Source organism: Bubalus bubalis, chromosome 5, assembly GCF_019923935.1.
Source record: "Bubalus bubalis isolate 160015118507 breed Murrah chromosome 5, NDDB_SH_1, whole genome shotgun sequence".
Classification (NCBI taxonomy): domain Eukaryota; kingdom Metazoa; phylum Chordata; class Mammalia; order Artiodactyla; family Bovidae; genus Bubalus; species Bubalus bubalis.
In genome coordinates, this window is record NC_059161.1 from 89,660,176 (window position 1) to 89,684,152 (window position 23,977).

The 23,977-nt window shown below is 40.3% G+C and overlaps 1 protein-coding gene across 1 annotated transcript in view; it reads right to left on the minus strand.

Annotated features, from left to right (window-relative positions):
• Nucleotides 1–4,736, minus strand: part of CCDC81 (coiled-coil domain containing 81) — a 42,461-nt gene extending 37,725 nt beyond the window's left edge. The window contains exon 1 of the mRNA XM_025286190.2: nucleotides 4,319–4,736. Within this exon, the coding sequence (XP_025141975.2) occupies nucleotides 4,319–4,397 (79 nt within the window). The 5' untranslated portion in view covers nucleotides 4,398–4,736. The remainder of the gene's footprint in view (nucleotides 1–4,318) is intronic.
• Between the last annotated feature and the right edge of the window lie 19,241 nt (nucleotides 4,737–23,977).

Genomic DNA, 23,977 nt, shown 5'->3' on the forward strand with positions numbered 1-23,977 from the left:
AGTTGGGCACAAAAACCCATTCTTTCCCCAGTTTAGAAACTGCTTGATTTACTCTTGTAAACAATTACCTAATGTGGAAAATTGCACTCATTTAATCCTGTATATCAACACTGTAAATATTTTTATTAATATGCCAGAGAATGAACAGGATGGGCAATGAGAAGTAGCAGTGACTCGTGGGTTTCCCTAATGGCTCAGTGGGTAAAGAATCCATCTGCAATGCAGGAGGCACAGCAGACACCGGTTTGATCCTGAGAGGGTAACAGGCAGGAAGGCTAGGGGTCTCCAAACAGAGGAAACCAACTGCAAGTGTCAGACGTTTTTTATCTCCTTCTTAAGCGGCAGGAGGAAACAAACTACAAGTGTTAGATATTTTTCCCTTCTCTATACAAATTTAAAAGGAGGTTTCTCTTAAAATTTTGTGTTGCCATGATGACACCTGAACTTAACTTTTCTCAAACCTTGAGCTAATCAATGCATTTTTCTTATGGAAATATTTTTCTTTATTTATTTACCCTAGACTCTGACTTTCTCCAAGTTGGTTCCACTTAAGACACAGAACTGATAAGGGCTCAACAAACCAGTATGTTTTACTCATACATTGTTCTCCCAATCTATGTTAATGAAACTGTATATTTACTTGGAAACCTGCCTTTCTGCAAGATTCATGTCAATCATTTTATGGCCTGGGATGACTCACCTGGTACCAATGTTATCTCAAAATGTATGTTGTGGGTGAGGGGCCTGGTGACAGTCTCTGAGTTTTGAGACATTTCCTTTCTCTTATTAGCAGCTGGTAGCTATATAACACTTTCATGCATTGGAGAAGGAAATGGCAACCCACTCTGGTGTTCTTGCCTGGAGAATCCCGGGGACAGGGGAGCCTGGTGGGCTGCCATCTGTGGGGTCGCACAGAGTTGGACACAACTGAAGTGACTTAGCAGCAGCAGCAGCAGCCATATAACATCCAGCTTAAGACTAGCAGGGGGAAGTCTTTCTGCCCCCTTCTGATGTCTATGTCAGAAGCTTTTCTCTCTCTCTTTTATACTTTAATAAAACTTTATTACACAAAAGCTCTGAGCAATCAAGCCTTGTCTCTGGTCCCAGATTGAATTCTTCTCCTCTGGAGGTCAAGAATCCCAGCATCTTTCACAACTCAGCAACAACCTTTCAATCCCTGGGTTGGGAAGATCCCCTGGAGGAGGAAATGGTAACCCACTCCAGTATTCTTGCTGAAAAATCCTATAGACAGAGGAGCCCGACAGACTACAGTCCAGAGTCGGACATGACTAAGCATGCATGCCCAGATGGAAGTGACTCTTATGAGCCTCGAGGAACAAGTTGGGTGATGGAAACTCACTCACCAAGAACACTAGAACTGCATGCTACAGCGAGCTGGATGCCAACTCTGCCCTTCACTCTAAATCATGGATATACAGTTTATTAAATATACTCAAGTATTCCTTCTACACTGTCCCATTCTACTATATTTCCCATTCTTCCTCACCCTTACAGACAAAAGAATTCTGTCTGCTGCTGGCTGCTAAGAATTAACAGTCTCAACTGTTTCCTGAATTCAAATTTTCATCATGACTAAAAATATTTAATTCACTAGTGATACAGAATCTCAGTAGCCAGACTTACATGAAGACTTTTGAAAGTCAAAACTATTAAGCCTTTCAACCTAGAGTGATGATATGCAGCTCACATTTCAGGAAAACAATCTGTACCAAAATGAAATGATTTAATTACGGCCAGGAGAAAGTGTATAGCTGGCAACCAGACCCTACTGAAAAGACCTGAGCTTAATTAGAAATTTGAAGATCCTCTTTCCTCATTTGAAAGATACATTCAAGTCCAACTGTGTCATTTTACCCTATAAAATCTAATGGGGTGGGAGTGGGGGCCTCCCTAGTGGCACAGTGTATAAGAATCTGTTTGCCAATGCAAGAGACATGGTTTCCATCCCTGATCTAGGAAAATCCCACATGCTGCTGGGCAGCTAAGCCCATGGACTACAATTACTGAGCCAGTGCTCTAGAACCAGGGAGCTGCAACTACTTAGCCCATATATTGCAACTACTGGAGTCTACGGGCTTCCCTTGTGGCTCAGCTGGTAAAGAATCTGCCTGCAATGCGGGAGACCTGGGTTCCATCCCTGGGTTGGGAAGATCCCGTGGAGAAGGGAAAGGCTACCCACTCCAGTATTCTGGCCTGGAGAATTCCATGGACTGTATAGTCCATGGGGTCGCAAAGAGTCGGACACAACTGAGCAACTTTCACTTCACTTCACTGGAGTCTGCAAACCCTAGAGCCTGTGCTCAGAAACAAGAGAAGCCACCACAGCGAGAAGCTCTCATGCTGCCCGTAGAAAGCAGCCCCCTCTCACTGCAACTAGAGAAAAGCCCACGAGCGATGAAGACCTGGCACAGTCAGAAATAAATAAATAAAATAATAATTTCTTAAAAATTGAATAGGCAAAGTCTTATAAGAGCAGAGTTTACTATTCTAAGCTGAAATTTGATATTTTTCACTGAAGGAAAAGGAAAACATGTACATCATTTCCTTCAGGAAATGAAGCCTTTAAGCCTCTGTAATTCAAATGGAACAGACCTGGAAATCTTGCAGACTGTGATTTCTAACTTTGATTTTTTCCCACGCTCCAAAGTGTCAGGAAAAGAATCACTATATCTCAAAAGAAAAATACTTCTAATCCAGTCTAAAAAGCAAATTAAAGAATATGCTACTGTTATATTTTTAAGAACGCTGAGGTTATTATTTATTTTGACCAAACACTGAAATACCAAGAACCACAAGAAATCATCCCTAGATGTACTTTCCATATTCAATTCAACCTTCATTTAAGTTCAGATTGTAAACATTTTGTGCATTCAAAATCGTATTTTTAAACACAATGCCAAATGTATTCCAGGTAGGAACACTTTATCTTATATATAATCATTATTTAAAAAAAAAAAGACCAAGTGCCCATTATGTATATTACAGAATAATATATACTTGAAATAGATACTAATATCAAAAGGAGAAGATAAGTCCCCTAACTTTATAAAACATCTTATAAAACTAAAATCCTGATATACAAACAGAGCAAATTAGTATAGAGTGATTTAGACAAGGAAACACATTCCCAGAGCACAGTGCAGTGGGAAGGGCACGCTGTGCTGTGTGTCTGGAGACCTACAGCCTTCCCGCCCCCACGGATTGCTCGCTGTGCAGCCTTCAATGGTTTCAACCAGTTCGCATCTGTAAAATGATGACGGTTCCCTCTAAGTACTATTGTTGTTGTTTAGTTGCTCAGTCATGTCCAACTCTTTTGTGACCCCATGGACTGTACCCCGCCAGGCTCCTCTGTCCTTGGGATTTCCAGGTGAAAACACTGGCATGGGTTGTCACAACTACTGAGCCCTCGGGCTGCAACTGCTGAAGTCGGTTCGCCTAGAGCCTGTGCTCTGCAACAGAAGACAGTGCGGTGAGAAGCCGGAGGCCTGCAACAAAGAGTAACTAACCCCTGCTCGCCACAACTAGAGAAAGCCCGAGCAAAACAATGAAGACCCAGTGCGGCCAAAAATAATTTTTTTTTTTAATCTCGGTGTCACTTTGGAGTTACTCTTCTAAGAAACTTTCTAACCAAGCCTAGCACATTTTCTATAGAACATGTCAAGTCTTCTTCCAAACAGCCATTTCTTTTTTTTAATCTCAGTTTTTTGGTTTTTTAACTTTTTTGGCTGCCACAGGCAGCATGCAGTATCTCACTTCCCCAGCCAGGGATGGAACCCATTCACCCACTCCCCTCGCTGTAGAAGCCCAGAGTCTTAACCACTGGACCACCAAGAGCAACAACTGTAGCCTTGCCTTTGCCTGAATTCTGAGAAGGAGCCATTGGGGGTGGTGGTTTGTAGCCAGCATTTATTGAGACTCCACGCTAGTCCCTGTGTGTACATTATCTTACTTAATAAAAACCCCCTCAGCTGGCCCTTTTCTCTCATTAAAGAACTCAATAAACAAAAGTGTCTTAAGACAGTGCTCCCAAGTGCAGGTGGTCTGGGTTCCATCCCGGGTCAAGAAGTCCCTCCCACACCGAGCAACTGAGTTAGCAAGCGGCAACTAAGACCCAGCAGAGCTAAAGAAATGGAAAGAGCCTTTGGACTTGCATCGTGAATCGGTTGTGATTACCAGCTTCTTGACAAGGCAACACGGGCCCTTTAGGGCCCTCCAGAGACAGGGGATGGGGAGAAGTCCTTAGCTTTGCCCCAAGCAGGTAAAGGTTCGTCTCCAGACCCAGGCCCCTGTCGCTTACCCTCCTGGCTCAGCGAGGGCAGCGTGGGCAGCAGGTGCCTGCCGACGTCCTGCAGAGAAGGGAGGATGGTGTCCAGCATCTCTGGTCCCCTGTCAGCTGGATGCTGCGTCTTTTCTTCTTCAGATGGAGTTTACACAAACTTGGTTGTCCCACTCTCCAGCCCCCCTCTCCTGGGAAATTTGGATGTACCTTAAAAATTACCAAATCTCGATTTTTTTTTTTTTTTTTCTTTCTTAAACGTTTTTTTCTTGCCGTCCCCCACCCCTCGCCCCCGACTCTGGCTGTCCCTGAAAGGTGCCCACCACAGGAACTCAGAGAGCTGTTTGGCACTTGAATTAAAAAGAGCAAATCCAAGCTCTGGGGACCTCGAGGAGTCCCACTGAGAGGGTCAGCGTGGAGCTGGGGAGGGGACCGCCGGAGGGCGGGCCCGCCGAGAGTATGGGAGGAGCGTGTTGCTAGGACGCGACAAAGGCTCACTCCGTTGCTAGGGAGTCAGAATAAGGCCGCGGCCCGGCCCCCTAGGTGTGTCTGGTCCCAGGTGGCCCGGTTGAATCAGAGCTCCAGGCTGAGAGAAATTGGCAAGTAACAATGTTTTTTAATCCCCACCCCCCCCTTTTCCTTCTTGCCCTGAACAGCGAAGAGACGTGTCGCTTTGGTAATCACCCTGGACAAATCTGGAAATAAACGTTTATCCTGAGTGATGGACTTTCTGAGTCTTTGGGTCTGTTTGAGAGTTTGAGTGCGAGCTGGAATTTGTTTGTCTCGTGTTTGGTTTTTCCTAGACTCCTCTCCTAGGAAATGGAGGGCAGGAGGACTGGGGAGGGAGCCGACTTTTTTTTCATTACAGTCAACTTCTCCTTCCTTCTACACTGAATGAATCTCCTCCTGCAGAACTGTTTTCATACTCTCTCCTCTGCTGACAATGAATTATCACAAAGCAAGCACACCCATGTAAATCCCATTCAGGTCAAGAAATAGAATGGAGTTCATTACCACAGAAATGCACCTCATTCCCCCTCCCAACATTATTCCAACAAATACCATCAATTAATTTTACCTGTATTTGAACTTTTAGAAGCATACAGTATGTATGCTTCGGTTGTGGCTCTGTCACTAAACATTGTGAGATTCCTCTGTGATTTCTTCAGTAGCGATTTGTTCATTTTCACTGTTGCATGTTATCTCTTTGTGTGACGATTGCACACTTTATTTATCCATTCCACTGTTGACGGAGACATGAATTGTTTCCCTTTGGAGCTATTCCGAATAATGTTGCTGCAAACATTCTTGAACACACTTTTTCTTTTCGGCTGTGCTGGGTCTCGGTTGCTAAGTGCTGCTTTCTCTAGTTGCTGAGATCAGGGGCTTCTCATTGGGTGACTTCTCCATGTTAACGCTCATATTTGAGATATGAAGAGAATGTAATAGCAGTACAAGGAGGGGGAGGTTACTTCTGAGATGACTGCTCTGAATGCTTAGCAAAGAGGTTTGGGATTTACTTGGAAGGTGTAGATGGCTCCTGAAGGCTTTGGAATAAGATGTATGATCACTCACACAGACTATTATATTCTTCAGTATTAAAATGGAGTTGGTATTTCATTATGTGGCATAAAGAATCTATATGTCAGATGGAAACTATTCAGTTGATCCTCAAACAGTACAAATCTGAACTGCCCGGGTCCCTTTGCGTGCAGATTTTTTTCACTAAGTATATATGCTATAGTAACACAGATTCTGGAATAGCTGAATCCACAGATGTGGAACAGCAGATATCAGGGTGGGGGTAGAGGGGCGTGAGGGATACTTGGCTGTAAAGTTGGGGGGGGGGGTGCTGGTTCCACTGTGGGGAGGGTTGGCACTCCAAACCTCACCCCCTCCCATTGTTCAAGGGTCAACTGCAATCAGAGAAATTTCTGAGAGAGATGAGGGAAAGCCACCCAATAACTAAAAGCATAAGAGCATGTCTTGGGAAGATTGACCCCAGAGTGATTAATGTCATTGGGAGTGACAGCTGTTTATAAACGTTTGACAGATGAAATGGCAAAGATATAACACAACTGAAGAAAGGTAAATTAGATAATATGACAAATGAGGATACTTTGAGACTAAGCTATGGAATGATCTCCCAAGGAAGAAATGTAGGAAAACTCAAGTCAGACTATCAAAAAAAAAGAACATGTCAAGTAATAGATAGCACACTGTCACCACTCTACGTGGTACCTGCAGGATAAAAGTCATACAACAGAACATTCCCGTATTTAATAGATGTGACCTCAATGAATAATAAATATGGTAACAATACCTATGTATATAACATTATTTATTAATGGGTGCTATGTTAATATTTATGCCACACTCATCTGACCTGTCATTCTTATAAACATTTTGCATGTTTTTCCCCCATTTCAAATAAGAAAAAGTAAAAATTTTGGCAATTGAATTTTCACACCTGATGTTAGCATAAATAATTTGTATGACTGAAAAAATGTTAATACTTCAGAGCTTCAGTTTTTCAGTCATAAGGCAGGAATAATGATAATAGAGGAAACTGCAGTACGCTTAAGGAAACAATAGGAGGGACTTCCCTGGTCATTCAGTGGTTAAGAATCCACCTTCCAATGCAGGGGACACAGGTTCCATCCTTGGTCAAGAAACTAAGATCCCACATGCTTCAGGGCTAATAAGGCTGTGTGCTGAAACCAGAGAGAAGTCCACACAATGCAATGAAAATCCAGCAGGAAGCCAACTAAGATCAATGGAGCCAAAAATTTAAAGAATAAATAAGAAACAATGGGAAAAATTAAATGAAAAAAAAATTTTTGGCTTCCAAACATACTAAACTTGGAGCTAGTACTGTTGGTTAGTCAGATATAGAAAGACAAGCATCATACAATATCACTTATACATAGAATCTTAAAAAAAAAAAAGAATACAAATTAAATTATTTATAAACCAGAAGTAGAGTCATGGATGTAGAAAATAAACTATGGCCACCAGGAGATAAGTGGGTGGAGGGATAAATTGGGAGATTGGGATTGGCATATACACACTACTATATACAGAATGGATAACTAATAAGAACCTGGTGGTTAGTACAGGGAACTCTACTCAATACTCTGTAATGGCCTGAATGGAAAAGAATTTAAAAACAAAAATAAGAGCATATGTATAACTGATTCACTCTGCTGTACACCTGAAACCAACACAACATTGTAAATCAACTATACTCCAATAAAAGGTCTTTTAAGAAATGAGGGAGTGGAAATTCCCTTGTGGCGCTAGTGGTAAACAACTCACCTGCCAGTGAAAGAGACTTAAGAGACGTGGGTTCCATCCCTGAATTAAGATCCCCTGGAGGAGCACATGGCAACCCACTCCAGTATTCTTGCCTGGAGAATCCCATGGACAGAGGAGCCTGGTGGGCTATAGTCCATGGGGTCAGAGACAACTGAAGAGACTTAGCACACACAGCACAGCACCAGTGGTTAGGCGTTTTCATTGCCTAGAGTCTGAGTTCAATCCCCGGTTGGGGAACTAAGTTCCCACAAGCCATATGATGCGAAAAAAAAAAAAAAAAAAATGACAGAAAAATCAAGATATTCCCAGATAAAAACTGAGGATGTTTATTACCTTTAGACATGCCCTGCAAGAAATGCTAAAGTGAATCTTGCAAACTGAAATGAAAGGACATTTGAAGTAACTCAAAGCCATGTGAAGAAATAAAGATCTCAGTAAAGGTGAGTACTTGGGCAGTTACATAACCTAGTACTAAAGCTGGGCTTCCCAGGTGGTGCTAGTGGTAAAGAGCCTGCCTGTCGATGCAGGAGACATAAGAGACCTGGGTCAGGCAGATCCCCTGGAGGAGGGCATGCCAACCCACTCCAGCATTCCTGCCTGGAGAATCCCCTTGACAGAGGAGCCTGGCGGGCTACAGTCCATAGGGTCTCAAAGAGTCGGACATGACTGAACAACTTCGCACGCAGGCACTCATGCATTACTATTGTAACAGTGGTTTGTGATTTCAGTTTTTAGTTTTCTACATGATTTAAGAGACACACTTTTTTTAGAAAGGAAATTGACTACAGCAAAGATAATAACAATATATTTTAGCGTTTATAAAATATACAAAAGTAAAATGTATGTCAACAATAGCACAGAGGCTGGAAGAGAGGAAATGGAAGTATACACTTGTTCTTATATGTAAAGTGTTATCACTTGAAGATAGATGGGGACAGGTTAAACATGTATACTATAAATACAACAGAATTATAACAAGTAAGCCCCCTCAACATGGAATTTAAAAATCAGTTAACCCAAAAGAAGGCAGAACAAAGAGAACAAACGCCAGACAAGACAAATAGAAAACAAATAGCAAGAGGGTAGATTCGAATTCAGGGCTTCCCAGGTGGCACTAGCAGTAAAGAACCCACCTGCCAGTGCAGGTGGGTGTAAGAGACACAGGTTCAGTCCCTGGGTCGGGAAGATCCCCTGGAGGAGAATATGGCAACCCACTCCAGTGGTCTTGCCTGGAGAATCCCATGAACAGAGGATCTTGGAGGGCTACAGTCCATAGGGTCGCACAGAGTCAGACACGATTGAAATGACTTAGCATGCATGCATACATACAGATTCAAATCCAACCATGTCAATAGTCATATTAAACATAATCTGAGTGGTCTAAACATACCTAATTAAAAGGCAAATATCATTAGCCTAGTCAAAAAGCAAGACCCCACTATAGGTTGCCTATCAGTAACACATTCAGAATATAAACAAATAGGCAAAAACTAAATGGGTGGTAAAAAGTATACCACACTAACACTAATCAGTAAAAACTAGAGTGGTTATATTACCATCAGACAAGTTAGATTTCAGAGCAAAGGATGTTACCAGAGATAGAGTACCATTTCATAATGATAAAGGGGTCAATTTATGAACAAGACACAAAAATCTTAATTTTTACATCCTAATTATCCTATTACATTTATGCTCTTAATAACAGAGCTTCAAAATAGATGAAGCAAAACCCAATAATTTGAAGATTACTAGTTTTTTTTATTTTCTTAGTACAAAGACAGGATTTTTGTGTTTGTTAGTCTCTCGGTCATGTCCACCTCTTTATGACCCCATGGACTGTAGCCTGCCAGGCTCCTCTGTCCATGGGATTCTCCAGGCAAGAAGACTGGAATTAGTAGTGCTTTCTTTTTCCAGGGGATCTTTCTGACCCAGGGATCGAACTTGGGTCTCCTATGTTGTAGGCAGATTCTTTACCATCTGAGCCACCAGGGAAGCCCAATACAAAGACATACCTAGAATTTATTATTTTATATAAACTTCAAACTCATCTCAAGCTATAATATTTCTCTTGAACAAGGACATTACCTATAGAGAATGACTAAAATTTGATGTGCTGACACAAATTACTTCCAAATTTTCCCACAATAAACAGCAGACCCATATGGCTTTAATGGTGAATTCGTCAAAATATTTAAGGAAAAAGTAATACTGAATTTACAAATACTCAAAGAATAGAAAAAGAGAGAAGACTTCTGATCTCAATTTTTTAAGATCAGTAAAACATTCATACCAAACCTAAAAAAGACATTACAAAAAAGAAAAATTATAGGCCAGTGTCTCTTTTGAATGTAGATATAAAAATCCTGACAGTAAACAGTATTCCAGGGATATTAAAAAAAAAAATGTGATGCATCACAGCCAAGAGGGGTTTATTCCAGGAATAAAAGGACAGTTTAGCGTTTTAAAATTCCATCAGTGTAATTCACAACATTAACAGAATTTTTAAAAATAGGGAGAAAGTGCAGTCATGTCACTAGATGGAGAAAGCACATCTGATAAAACTAAAATGCATTCACAATTTCAGAAGGAAGAATCCTCAACAAAGTAGAAATGGGAGGAAATAGGATTTTTGAAAAATTATCTAGTAATAAAACCCTATAGGTCCAGTGGATAAGACTCTGTTCATAGTGCGGGGGGCCCAGGTTCAATCCCTGGTCAGAGAACTAGATGCCACATGCAGCAATGAAGCTCTTGTGTGCTGTGACCAAGACCCAGTGCAGCCAGATAAATTGAAAACAGATTTATTTTTTAAACACCATTTTCAGTGGTGCAACAGTCAAAGCTTTCTCCCCAACAAGATGAGCACCACAGCTTTCATTATCATTGTGCTGGAGGCCCTACATGGTGCCATAAGACTAGAAATAAATAAAAGATACACTACTGGGAAAAAAGTACAGTGATTTTCACTCACATACTACATGGCTGTAAAAACAAAATCTGAAAACATATCAACTATTAAAATCATAAGTTTATCAACAAGCTCTTTAGATATAAGCTTAAGGTATAGAAGTGAAAGTGAAAGCCACTCAGTCGTGTCCAACTCTTTGAGACCCCATGGACTGTACAGTCCATGGAATTCTCCAAATCGGAATATTGGAGTGGGTAGCTATTCCCTTCTCCAGGGGATCGTCCCAACCCAGGGATCGAATCCAGGTCTCCCGCATTGCAGGCAGATTCTTTACCAGCTGAGCCACAAGTGAAGCCCAACGTATAAAAAAACAACTGTATTTCTATGTACTATCAAGAAATGATCAGAAAATGAAATGTTTAAAAATGCCATTTATATTAATATGAAAAAATCAAACATCTAGGAACAAGTTTAAGAAGTTTCATAAAGCTAATGTTGAAAACTGCCAAATATTGCAAGTCTGTACTATAGCTGCTGCTGCTGCTGCTAAGTCACTTCGGTCGTATCCGATTCTGTATGACCCCATAGGCTCCCCCGTCCCTGGGATTCTCCAGGCAAGAACACTGGAGTGGGTTGCCATTTCCTTCTCCAATGCATGAAAATGAAAAGTGAAAGTAAAGTAGCTCAGTCATGTCCGACTATTAGCGACCCCATGGACTGCAGCCTGCCAGGCTCCTCCGTCCATGGGATTTTCCAGGCAAGAGTACTGGAGTGGGGTGCCATTGCCTTCTCCGTTGTACTATAGAAAGAAATTTAAAATGACCTAAATAAATGGAGAGCAAAATCATGTTTATGAATCAAAAGACTGAATATTGATGTCAGTTTTCCCCAACTTGATGTATAGATTTGACATAAATGCAATCAAAAGCCCAGCATGAATATTTAGTGGCTACTGACAGGTTGAATCTCAAATTTATCTGGAAATACAAAGAATCTAGAATAGCCAAGACTATCATAAAGATGAATAAAATCACAGAACTCATACTATCAGAGTTCAAGATTTACTATAAAGCTGCATTAATTAAGACAGCAGGCTTCCCAGGGGGAGAAGTGGTAAAGAATCCAGCTGCCAAGGAGGAGACATGAGTTCAGTCTCCGGGCCTGTGAGATCCCCTGGAGGAGGAAATGGCAACCCACTCCAGTATTCGTGCCTGGAAAATTCCATGGACAGAGGAGCCGGGTGGGCTACAGTCCATGGGGTCACAAAGAGTCGGACGTGACTTAGCAACTAAATAACAACAACAACAGTTAAGACAGTGGAGCATTAGTGCCAGGATAGACCAACATAACAAAACAGAGATCAGAAACACCCTGTATTTATAGTCACTTGGTTTATGACAAAAGTGTCACCGCAATTCAGCAGGGAACTGATAGTATTCTTCATTAAAAGCTGCTTTAACAACTTCATATTCATATGGGAAAAGCAATAAACCCGACCTCACATCAAGTTCCAAAATCTATTCAAGGTGGATCATAGATCTAAACATGAAAGCTAGAAAATAAAGCTCTAGAAGAAAAGGTAGGAGAGTAACTTCACAGGTTTCGAGTAGGCAAAGATTTCTTACACAAAACAGAAAAAGCACTGACTTCAGAAGACAAAATTCTTGAATGTGACTTCATTAAAGCTGAGAACTTCTATCATCAGAACACATTAGCAGGAAACTGGATAGGCAAATTACAAACTGGGAGAATATATTTGTAATACATATATCTGACATATCTGATAAAGAATTATACCCATAATATATAAAGAACTTCATAGATCAATAAGAAAGCTTTTAAAATTGACAAAATACTTGAACATGGACTCTTTACAAAAGGAAGCGAAACAGACATACCTTATGACACATCAATTTCACTCCTATCTTCCCCTAAATAATATATCAAGTACATCTGTCTATAAAAACTTGTATAAGAATATTTTCACCACCTTTACTCCTAATAGCCAAAAACTAGCAACAACCTAAACACCCATTAGTGGGTGAGTAAATAAATGAACTGTGGTGTGTTCATATAAAGGACTATGACAACCATAAAAATAAGAAACTACTGACATGCAGAACACAGATAAATCTTCAAAATATTATGATGAGCAAAAAAAAAGAAAAATGCAAGAGTACCAACTATAGATTACGTGTATCTCAACCTGAAAAATCAGCAAACTAATTTATGTGATAGAATTCAGAAAACCTACCTCTGGGACTCACTTGGTGGTCCAGTGGCTAAGACACCATGCTTTCAACGCAGGGCAACCAGGTTCGATCTCTGATCCGGAAGCTAGATCTCTCACGCCACAACAAAGATCAAAGATCCCATGTGCCACAGCAAAGACCCAGTGCAGCCAAATAAACAATAAATAATTTAAAAAGAAAAAAGAAAACCTGCCTCTGAGAACTAGGGTATCAACCGGAAGGCAGCACAGAGTTTCCTCAGGGCTGAAAATGTTCTGTATCTTGATCTGGGTGGTGACTACATGAGTATATAGACCTGTGAAAACACACACGTGCTTAATATTTATTTTACTATATGTACATTAAACTCTAATTTTAAAAAGAGTACAGACCATCAAGGCACATATTATTTAGCATGTGGCATGCACAACCTTTGCACAGCATATTCTTTAGTATCAGGAGATTTAAAAATTAAATCTTCTTAGTTCTGCCTAGGAACACAATAAAAGTTAAGAGTTTGGGACTGAGAGTCAATCCTTAAGCATAAAAAATTTGTTGAGCTTCTTATTATTTGCTACATTTAAACAGAGACCTGAAAGATGTAAATATCCTCAGCTATGAGAACATTTAATGGAAAACTAAGCCTGAGGCCTTTAATTTTCTATTCTGGAAAACCTGGGGCTGCTACTCAATTTCTATGAGTCTTACCTCCATCGTCAGTAAAATGGGATCATAATCATTCTAAGCTGTATTAAGGATTTAATGAGATAACATAAAGAGTTATTATCATAAGCACACAATAAATTATAATTGCTTAAATCATGGAATGGCCTTCCCAGGTGGTACAGTGGTAAAGAATCCGCCTGCCAATGCAGGAGATGCAAGAGAAGCAGGTTTAATCCCTAGTCTGGAAGATCCCCTGGGGGAGGAAATGGCAACCCACTCAGGTATTCTTGCTTGGGAAATCCCATGGACAGAGGAGCCTGGGGGTCTGCAGTCTGGGGGCTCACAAAGAGTCAGACACGACTGAGTGACTGAGCATGATGTACAAAACAGGTAATAAGTTACAAACAGAATGAATGCATCAGTAATATAGCATGGGCTTTTTCTTAGTCTTCTATATATATAGTGTAGATGTTGCATAAACATTTGGGATCTGGTGTATTTTAATGTAACACCTGTTTTGCAATGTGTCTGTTTCAATACAGCTCTAGCACAGAAAATGAGAGGATGAGAAAAATTGGGAAGCTGAGGAACAATTATGGCTAAGGAAAGCAGGGGATAGAATTAGAATAGTTATTTCAAACAGACAGCTCACTTTTCCAAGTTCAGATCACAGGATACAGAATTGAGATGAGTCAGACTCAGCTGGTAAAGAATCCAGCTGCAACATGGGAGACCTGGGTTCGATCTCTGGGTTGGGAAGATACCCTGGAGAATGGAAAGGCTACCCACTCCAGTATTCTGGCCTGGAGAATTCCATGGACTATAGCGTCCATGGGGTCGCTAAGAGTTGGACATGACTGAGCGACTTTCGTTTTGAGCATCCCTTGCAGCTCAGTCGGTAAAGGACCTGAAATGTAGGAGACCCAGGTTCAATTCCTGGATCAGGAAGACCCCCTGGAGAAGGAAATGGCAACCCACTCCAGTACTCTTGCCTGGAGAATTCTATGGACAGAGGAGCCTGGTGGGCTACAGTCCATGGGATCGCAAGAGTCAGATACAAGTTAGTGACTAAACCACCAGACAACAAACTAAACAATTAAATAGCCATCCAGAGTTGAATCTAAATGTATGTGTACGTATTCACACCTTTAGGCTCTTTGGTGGTTCTCCCTTACGTTAGAATATCCCTCCAAATGCCTATCATGTCCTGGTGCCCCAGTCTCAGCTGTTAATCGGGAAACTTGCCATCCTTATCTGCCTAGGTAGGTTCAGGATCCCTCATCTGGGCTTAAGTTTCTCATTTCCAACAGAAGCTCAATATTTCTTGAATGAGTGAGTGAAGTGAAAGTCGTGTCTGACTCTTTGCGACCCCATGGACTATACAGTCCATGGAATTCTCCAGGCCAGAATACTGGAATAGGTAGCCTTTCCCTTCTCCAGGGGAATCTTCCCAACCCAGGGATGGAACCCAGGTCTCCCACATTGCAGGCAGATTCTTTACCAACTGAGCCACCAGGGAAGCCCAAGAATACTGGAGTGGGTAGCCTATCCCTTCTCCAGCAGATCTTCCCAGCCCAGGAATCGAACTGGGGTCTCCTGAACTGCAGGCGGATTCTTTAATTTCTTGCATTGCAAGGTGGATTTCTTTAATAATTGCTACACAAAAGCACTTTGCGGACATCAGGAGCTTGGGAACTTCCCCAGGATCCATGTTTCACTATTTATATGTAAAGCGCCATCTGGTGGTGAAAGAGGGTGACAATATTTCTAAGTCACCAAGACGTGCTTTCCATACTCCGAGCTTTCAGAGAGCTTTAAAATCATGTTAGACAAAAAGTCACTATTACTCATATACAGACGTACCTACTGTCAAAAATTAATTTTCCTTGAGTAAATGTTTCCTGCTGATTTTACCTCTTCCCCATTTCCTCCCATCCTTATTCCTCATCCCTTTCTCCTACATTTCACTGATTCCTTCAAACACAGTTTTGGTTGGCATTTGTTGTTGTTTTGGCTGTCTCAAGAGCATCAGATTTCCTTTTGGAATTCATCCGTCCAGACTGTGGGTAATCTTGATGCAGCAGTAATTCCTGGTGAGCACATTCCATTATCGGAGCAGACCGAAACAGATGTTTGCCCTGCTTGAATCAGCAGACCAGGCATGTGACCCAAGCTCAGTTATCAGATGCTCTTTCTTAGACAGTTGAGCCAAGGACAGAGAGACAATAGAAAAGTCTGTAACATACACACTGCAGGGGTGGCATGCTCTCCCCACTCTTTTGCTTTACAAAGATTGCCAGGGTTCCTAATTCCTAGCCCCTCTGCAGTCCCCATGATTCCTGCCCATTTCCAGTGTGATCTTCCCAGTTCCCATTACTCTGTGAGCTTCCTAGTAGTCTTCCAGTAACTCTCTTAAGTTAGCTCAAGTTAGTATCTGTGGTCTTGTCTACTTGTTGTTGTGGTTTAGTCGCTAAGTTGTGTCCAACTCTTCAGCGACCCCATGGACTGTAGCCCACCAGGCTCCTCTATCCACGGGATTTCTCAGGCAAGAATCCTGGAGTGGGTTACCACGCCCTCCTCCAGGGGCTCTTCCTAACCGAGGGATTGAACTCATCTCCTACACTGGCAGGCAGATTCTTTATCATTGGGTCACCTGGGAAGCCTGTCTGCTTACAAGTTTGTAGAACAGTTAATATTAGACTAGAGAGTGTAGTAAAACAGGCCATCCATCCTCTCATCCCATTTTCAGAGAATAAACTTGAGGATTAAAGAGAAACACTTAAATCCTAGCTTTAACTAGTCAGAGGGGCTTAAACAGAGCCATGTGCAGGCAATGTGACGGTCCTTTGAAATGAAAACCAGAAAAAGAAAGGGGCAAATGTCAATAGGAAGATTAGAGGCTTCTAATGCAGATTAGATCAGATAGTCCTGAAATGAAAATTAATTCTCGTGATAGCACACTAATGCAAGGTATTTTAGGAGAAAAAGAGCCACAGCTGTGAAGCACTCAGTGGACTCCCCCCATAATCCCCCTCTTAACAGAACCACTCTCCCTGCAAAGATGGAGGGAAAAAACACATGTACACATTCAGTGAGTACATTATGCAAGAGAATTTATGATACACAAAAGCAAACAGAGGCTAAAATATCTTTATTCTGCGGACTGAAGAGTGGCTTGCCAGAAAGACCAAGAAGCATGATGAGTGTCTCTGAGTAACTTTGTCACCTGATGACTTATGCAATGAGGTCCTTCTCTGGTCTTATGCAGGGCAGGAAGCAGTTAGCTAGACCAAAAGCTGGATGCCTGCTCCCTGCCTATGACTCCATGTGATTTGGAAGACGCATTTGACCTGCTAGTCAAGAGCAGTTTAACATTCTATAGTGGACTAGTGTGTACTGAAAGAACCTATTAGGAAAAGGGAAATAGAATGCTGCTCCATGGCTGCTGAGAGTTCGTCAGGTCTTTCTTTCCTAGATCATGCCTTTGGTGCATATAAAACATCATTACCATACCTAAGGCCATCAAGATTTTTCTATCATCTTCTAGAAGTTTTATAGTTCTAAATTTTGTATTTAGGTCTATGCTCCGTCTTAGGTTTGTTTTGTGAAGAGTATAAGGTCTGTGTCGAGACTGATTGACTGAAACTGATTTTTGCATGTGGATGTCCATTTGTTCCAGAACCATTTGTTGAACAAATTATCTTTGCTCCATTGCATTGCCTTTTCTCCTTATCAAAGATCAGCTGAACATATTTATGTGGCTGCTATTTCCAGCTTCTATTCTGTTTCACTGATCTGTTTGTCTATTCTTTTGCCAGGACCACACTGTCTTGATGACTATAGCATTACAGGAAGTCTTGAAGTTTGGCATTGTCACTCCTCCAATTTTATTCTTTCCTTTCAGTATTAAATTGGCTCTTCTGGGTCTTTTGCCTCTCCATGTGAACTTCAGAATCAGTTTGTTGATACCCACAAAATAATTTGCTGGGGTGTTAATGGGATTGCATTAAATACATAGATCAAGTTAGGAAGAACTGTCATCCTGAGAATATTGAGTCTTTCTACCCATGAACATAGAATATCACTCCATTTACTTAGTTCTGATTTCTTCCATCAGAGTTTTGCAGTTTTTCTTACATAGGTATTGTATGTATTGTTAGATTTATATCTAGGTATTTCATTTTGGGGGTGCTAATGTAAGTGGTAATATATTTTTAATTTCAAATTCCACAAGCTCATTGCTCGTATATAAGAAAGTGACTAGTTTTTGTTTACTAACTTTGTATCCTGAAACTGTAATATCATCACTTAGTATGTCTGGGAGTTTTTTGTCAATTCTTTCAGATCTTCTATGTAGACAAATGTGTCATCTGCAGAGACAGTTTTATTTCTTCCTTCCCAGTGAGTTTGTCTTTCATTTCCTTTTCCTGCCTTGTTGCATCAACCAGGACTTCCCGTATGATATTGAAGAGAAGTAGTAAGAGGGGACATCCTTGTATGGTTTCTGATCTCAGCAAGAAAGCTTCTAATTTCTTACCCATAAGTATGATATTAGCTGTACTTTTTTTGTGGATATTCTTTATCAAGTTAAGGATATTGAGTTTTGAATCATGAATGGGTATTGGACTTTGTCCAGTGTTTTTATTAGTACATCTATTGATATCGTTGGATTTTTCTTCTCTAGCCTATTGACATGATAGATTTTAGATTTTCAAATGTTGCAACAGCCTTGTATAAAACTTAGTCATGGCGCACAGCTCATTTTATACATTGTTGGGTTCTATTTGCTAATATTTTGTTGATTTTTGCTTCTGTGTTCACAAGAGGTCTGTAGTTTCTTTTTTCTTGTAATGTCTTTATCTAGTTTTAGAATGAGTTGGGAAGTATTTCTTCTGCTTCTATCTTCTGGAAGAGACTATAGATAATTGGTATAATTTCTTCCTTAAATATTTGGTAGAATTTACCAAGTGAACTCATCTACTTCCTGGTGCTTTCAGTTTTGGATGGTTGTTAATTACTGATTCGATTTCTTGAATAGATATAGACCTATTCAGATTGTATATTCCTCCTTTTCTTTCTCCCTAGTGGTCTCCAGGCTTTGAAGGACTTTTGTCTATAACTATCTTTTCCATTTTTCTCAAATCTCACTAAAAAGTACACAAGTACACAAACCACACTAAGAAAATAAAATTCCAAACAAGAAACACATGTTGATGCAGCCCTATTATTATGCATTTTTCCTTTAAAAATGCAATACATACCTAGTATTCAAATAGTTATTGCTCATTTCATCATTCATAGGAAGTCCTAAAGATATATAATGATCTGATTGCTCTTTGATAGAGTTTTAATAATTTATAATACATAGTTAACACATAGGATACACCAGGTACTGGTCTGTTTTGTGTAATCAAATCATTTGTACCTTACCACGAGACTCTGAGGCAGATATTATTGTCACTTTCCTTTACAGATTAAGGAAACCAAGAGAGGTTAAGTAACTTGATAATATCAGGTAGTGCCTGACTCTTTGCAACCCCATGGACTGTATCCATCTGGCTACAGTTTTGAACCCCAGCCATCTGGCTCTAGAGGCCATTATGTTAACCTTTACAAAATAAATTTGTACAATACAGTTTTATTGCTATCTATGTACTTTTGCAAAAAGAAAAACCTTTGTGGGGGAAAAAAAAAGCTACTTGCTAGTGCTATTGAAATCTAAGATAACTGCAGTTCCTGGTTAGAAAATATTAGTTTTTGATCAATTAAATACAGAAAAGTTGAATTTTGTGATGGCTCAGATCTCTGATATGTATTTGGTCCATAATAGGTCCTAAATGGGAAAAAAAAAAAAAAGGACCAGCAGGCCATGAAACTGTCTCAATAAATGCTTAAATCAAAACATATTTTGATAATTTTTATTCCATATTTAGATCTATTAAGCACTATGAATTTTAAGAAGGGGGAAATTATGCTGTTTCTTAAAATATTTGACCTTAGAAACTTTTTTTTTCACAGCATCTAGCAGATTAGCAGTTTATCAAATGCATTTTAAATAATATTGATTATATTATGCAATATTGAAGAAATTCATGTTCATATTACATGTGATATTTAAGAAACAGGGTATAAGTTAAAGTCTTGGGAAATATTATTCCCTGCTGAAAAAGAAAACTGAAACACCTCTCATTCCTCAATTTCTTCCTTTGTAGGTCCTTCTGAAACCCTCAAGTTGGAAGCCACAGGGGATCTAAGACCATTTTAACAAAGGAAGCACTTACTTCCCCACAAAGCATACTGCCCTCATACCTTGTCCAGTCTTAAAAAAAAAAAAAAAAAAAATCTATTGAGCATCTACTATTTACCAACAATTAAAAAAGAGAGTGAACGTGAAGTAGCTCAGTCATGTCCAACTCTTTCCAACCCCATGGACTGTAGACTACCAGGCTCCTCCATCCACAGGATTCTCCAGGCAAGAATACTGGAGTGGGTTACCATTTCCTTCTCCAGGGGATCTTCCCGACCCAGGGATCAAACCCAGGTCTCCCACATTGTAGGCAGACGCTTTACTACCTGAGCCACCAGGGGATGTCACAGTTCCTAAGCTCAAAAAGATAAAAACAACAAGTAAATAGCCAATAATAAACTAGTGTGATTAGGTGTCACAAAATGCTATAAGAAGGGGAGTCAGAGAAAGCTTTCCTGTTCAAAATATGGTTAAGGGAGCAGCAGGACCAACGGCAGTTTCACCTGAAAACTTGTTGAAGTGCAGGCCTACCCGGACCTACTGAATCAGAATCTACAGTCATTAGCTCCCCAGGTGACTTGCTGGTACAGTAGAGTTTGAGAAATACTGGCCCAAACGGCCTAGTAGATGCAGAATTAGACAAGAGAACAAATTTAAGAACTATTTGGAGGGAGATGTGACTGTACTCATTTAGCATTAATTGTTGACTAGATAAGGTGGGAAGGAGAAATCAATAGTGGAATTTAAACTCTGGGCAACTAGCCTTATAGGAATTAATACCACTTCCTAAGATAAGAGGTCGGAGAAGGCAATGGCACCCCACTCTAGTACTCTTGCCTGGAAAATCCCATGGACGGAGGAGCCTGGTGGGCTACAGTCCATGGGGTCACTAGGAGTCAGACACGACTGGGCGACTTCATTTTCACTTTTCACTTTCATGCATTGGAGAAGGAAATGGCAACCCACTCCAGTGTTCTTGCCTGGAGAATCCCAGGGAAGGGGGAGCCTGGTGGACTGCCGTCTCTGGGGTCACACAGATTCGGACACAACTGAAGCGACTTAGCAGAAGTAGCAGCAGCAAGATAAGAGGTACAGGGGACAAAGAGGCAGAGGAAAGAGATGAGCTCTGTTTATGAGTTTGATTTTAACCTTCTTATAGGACATGAGGCTTTTCAGAAAACAGCTGGAAATAAGACTCTGGAATTTGAAAAGAGATCTAGTCATCAAGATGTGCTGGAATAAATTAGATCACTCTAGACTGCACTTTCCAATATGGTAGCCCATAGCTCATTGAGCACATGAAATGAGATTAGTGTGATTGAGGAACTGAATTTTTCAATTTTAGTTAGTTTTAATGAATTTAAAAGTCAAAGCAAAACAAAAAAAAAAATTTAAAAAAAGGATGAAAGAAAAACAAAACAAAACAAAAAATAAATAAATAAATAAAAGTCAAAGCAGTATAAAACATTTTTGCAATAAACACAACTTTATTGTTTTGATAGTACTATATTTCACCTTAGCCTTTCAAAATCTGGCATCCAAACTGAAATGAGCTGTAAATACAAAATACACACCAGATTTTGAAAAGTTCATTTAAAAAAAATGAAATGTCATTAATTTTAAAATTGATTACATATTGATATTTTGTATATATTAAACATATATGATTAAAATTAACTTATTTTTTAATGTGACTACTGAGTGAGTGAGTGAAGTCGCTCAGTTGTGTCTGACTCTTTGCGACCCCACGGACTGTAGCAGGCTCCTTCGTCCATGGGATTTCCCAAGCAAGAATAGTGGAATGGATTGCCATTTCCTTCTCCAGGAGATCTTCCCAACCCAGGGACTGAACCCAGGTCTCCCGCATTGCAGGCAGACATTTTACCCTCTGAGCCACCTGCTGCTGCTAAGTCGCTTCAGTCGTGTCAGACTCTGTGACCACAGAGACGGCAGCCCACCCGGCTCCCCTGTCCCTGGGATTCTCCAGGCAAGAACACTGAAGTGGGTTGCCATTTCCTTCTCCAATGCACGAAAGTGAAAAGTGAAAGTGAAGTCGCTCAATCGTGCCCAACTCTGAGCCACCAGGGAAGTCTAATGTGGCTCCTAGAAAGTTTTAAATTATGGCTTACATTATATTGGAAAGCACTGCTGTAGAAGTATATAGTGTAAAACATGGAGGGATTAGGACAGAATTCCATGGGTCTTCACGGGATGCTATTAAGTAGACAGGTAAGACAAAGCTCAATAATTTTAAGAAGGATATGATTAAATAGGCAATGCTAAGTAAGATTAAGATTGAAGTGTCCAAAGAGGCCAATAATGATTTTGTGGATTAGTTTGAGTGTGCAAACTGAAATCAGATTGCAAGAGGTCGAGCCATTAGGAAAGCAAAGCTAGCAACTCCACTGAGAAATCTGTCTGTGAAAGAAGAGTGAAGCAAGAGAGGGAACAAATATGTCACAGAGGGCTTTTGGTTTGATAGAAGAGGCTTAAATCTGTTTAAATGTTCTTGGAAAGGAGCGAAGAGAGGGATAAGATATATGAGAGAAGGGGGATAGTGAAAGAGATCCCTGAGAAGTTAAATCGGGATGGCCTTTCAGACAGGAATGATCCTTGGGTATGTGGAAAGAATACCTCACCCATAGTGACAGAAGAATGGAGAAGAGGAAGGTACAGATGCTGGGCTGCAGGAAGTGGAAGCATTCCCATCTGATGATGTCTACTTTCTCAGAAAGTGACTAACTGCCCAATGGATGAGTGGGATGTAAGGGAAAGGAATTTTATAAAAGGAATTTTTTTTTTTTTTTAATAAAGGAGGGCATTTAAAAACTGCTGTGGGAGATCTGATCTCCTTTTAGGGATGTAGAAAGCTGGATAAAAAGATGCTACCAAACTTACTATGAACAAACAGCAACTTCACAGCCTTCTTGAATCCATCCAAGTATTGATATTGTAGAGCAACTAACCAAAAACATAGATGTGGCTTACCACATCTTACCTATCAGATTCAAGAAGCTCAGAAACACAAGCAATCTTAAAAAACAAAACCACCTAGGCAAATCATTTGCAAACTGCTGAAAACAAAAAAAAAACCAAAGGGAAAATCTTAAAAGGCACTCCAAGCAGGAAAAAAACAGTGAGTGGCAAGTGAGATGGGAGAGTTTATCAAAAGACATAAGGTTGCTAAAAAGCACTACCAACCAAGGTGAAGTCAAAGATTGTGGTTACAATACTTTTTTAAAAAAGAAATCATCAGTGGCCTTCTCTAAAAAAAACAAAAACAAAAACAAAGTACAAGTGGTTGGACTTTAGAACTCAGGACAAGGAATGGGATAAGGGGACTGAGTACCAGTCCTGCTGCTGCTGCTGCTGCTGCTAAGTCACTTCAGTGGTGTCCGACTCTGTGTGACCCCAGAGACGGCAGCCCACCAGGCTCCCCTGTCCCTGGGATTCTCCAGGCAAGAACACTGGAGTGGGTTGCCATTTCCTTCTCCAATGCATGAAAGTGAAAAGTGAAAGGGAAGTCACTCAGTCGTGTCCGACTCTTAGCAACCCCATGGACTGCAGCCTACCAGGCTCCTCCATCCATGGGACTCTCCAGGCAAGAGTACTGGAGTGGGGTGCCATTGCCTTCTCCAATCAGTCCTGAATATATGCTAAATAATTAGTGGAAGTAAATAATTAGTGGAAGTAAATAATTAGTGGAAGTAAAAAATGCCTGCTGCTGCTGCTGCTACAACAGTGCAAAATGATATCACACTATACTTTCAAGAAATACCGTGTTTAATGCAATTTTTTTACACTGATTCCTTTTAATGCTGAGTGGAAAAGGATGCAATACACTGTACAATTGTGAAGGATCATTTTTTAGGTTTTCCCAAAAACTAATTAAAGAGATTAGGCTGGTTTCAACATATAAGTATTTGAAGGGTCTTATAAATCAAACAGAAATTGGCAAGCAGCAGTCACTACAATTCTGCCAGCATACTTGTACAAGCCTATTTTAAACACAGCCACTGCTGAATAGTAGTCCTTCTCTCAATTTCCATGAATGTGGGCTAGAAAACAAGAAGATGAATAAAGTGCATAAGCCCTAAAAATTTCACATGCTCAATCTAGATTTAACACATGACCACTATCATAATGATCAAAGGAAAAACTCATCTTGAAATTGGTGTGAGCTAGCTTCAATAACAAAAACTTATTTAAGAAAAATAGAACCTGTTAAGGGAAAAGTGTACTTATTAAACCAAAAGAAACTCAATTAAAAAAAAAACAAACCCTTCTATCAGCTCTATGCAATCTCTAGT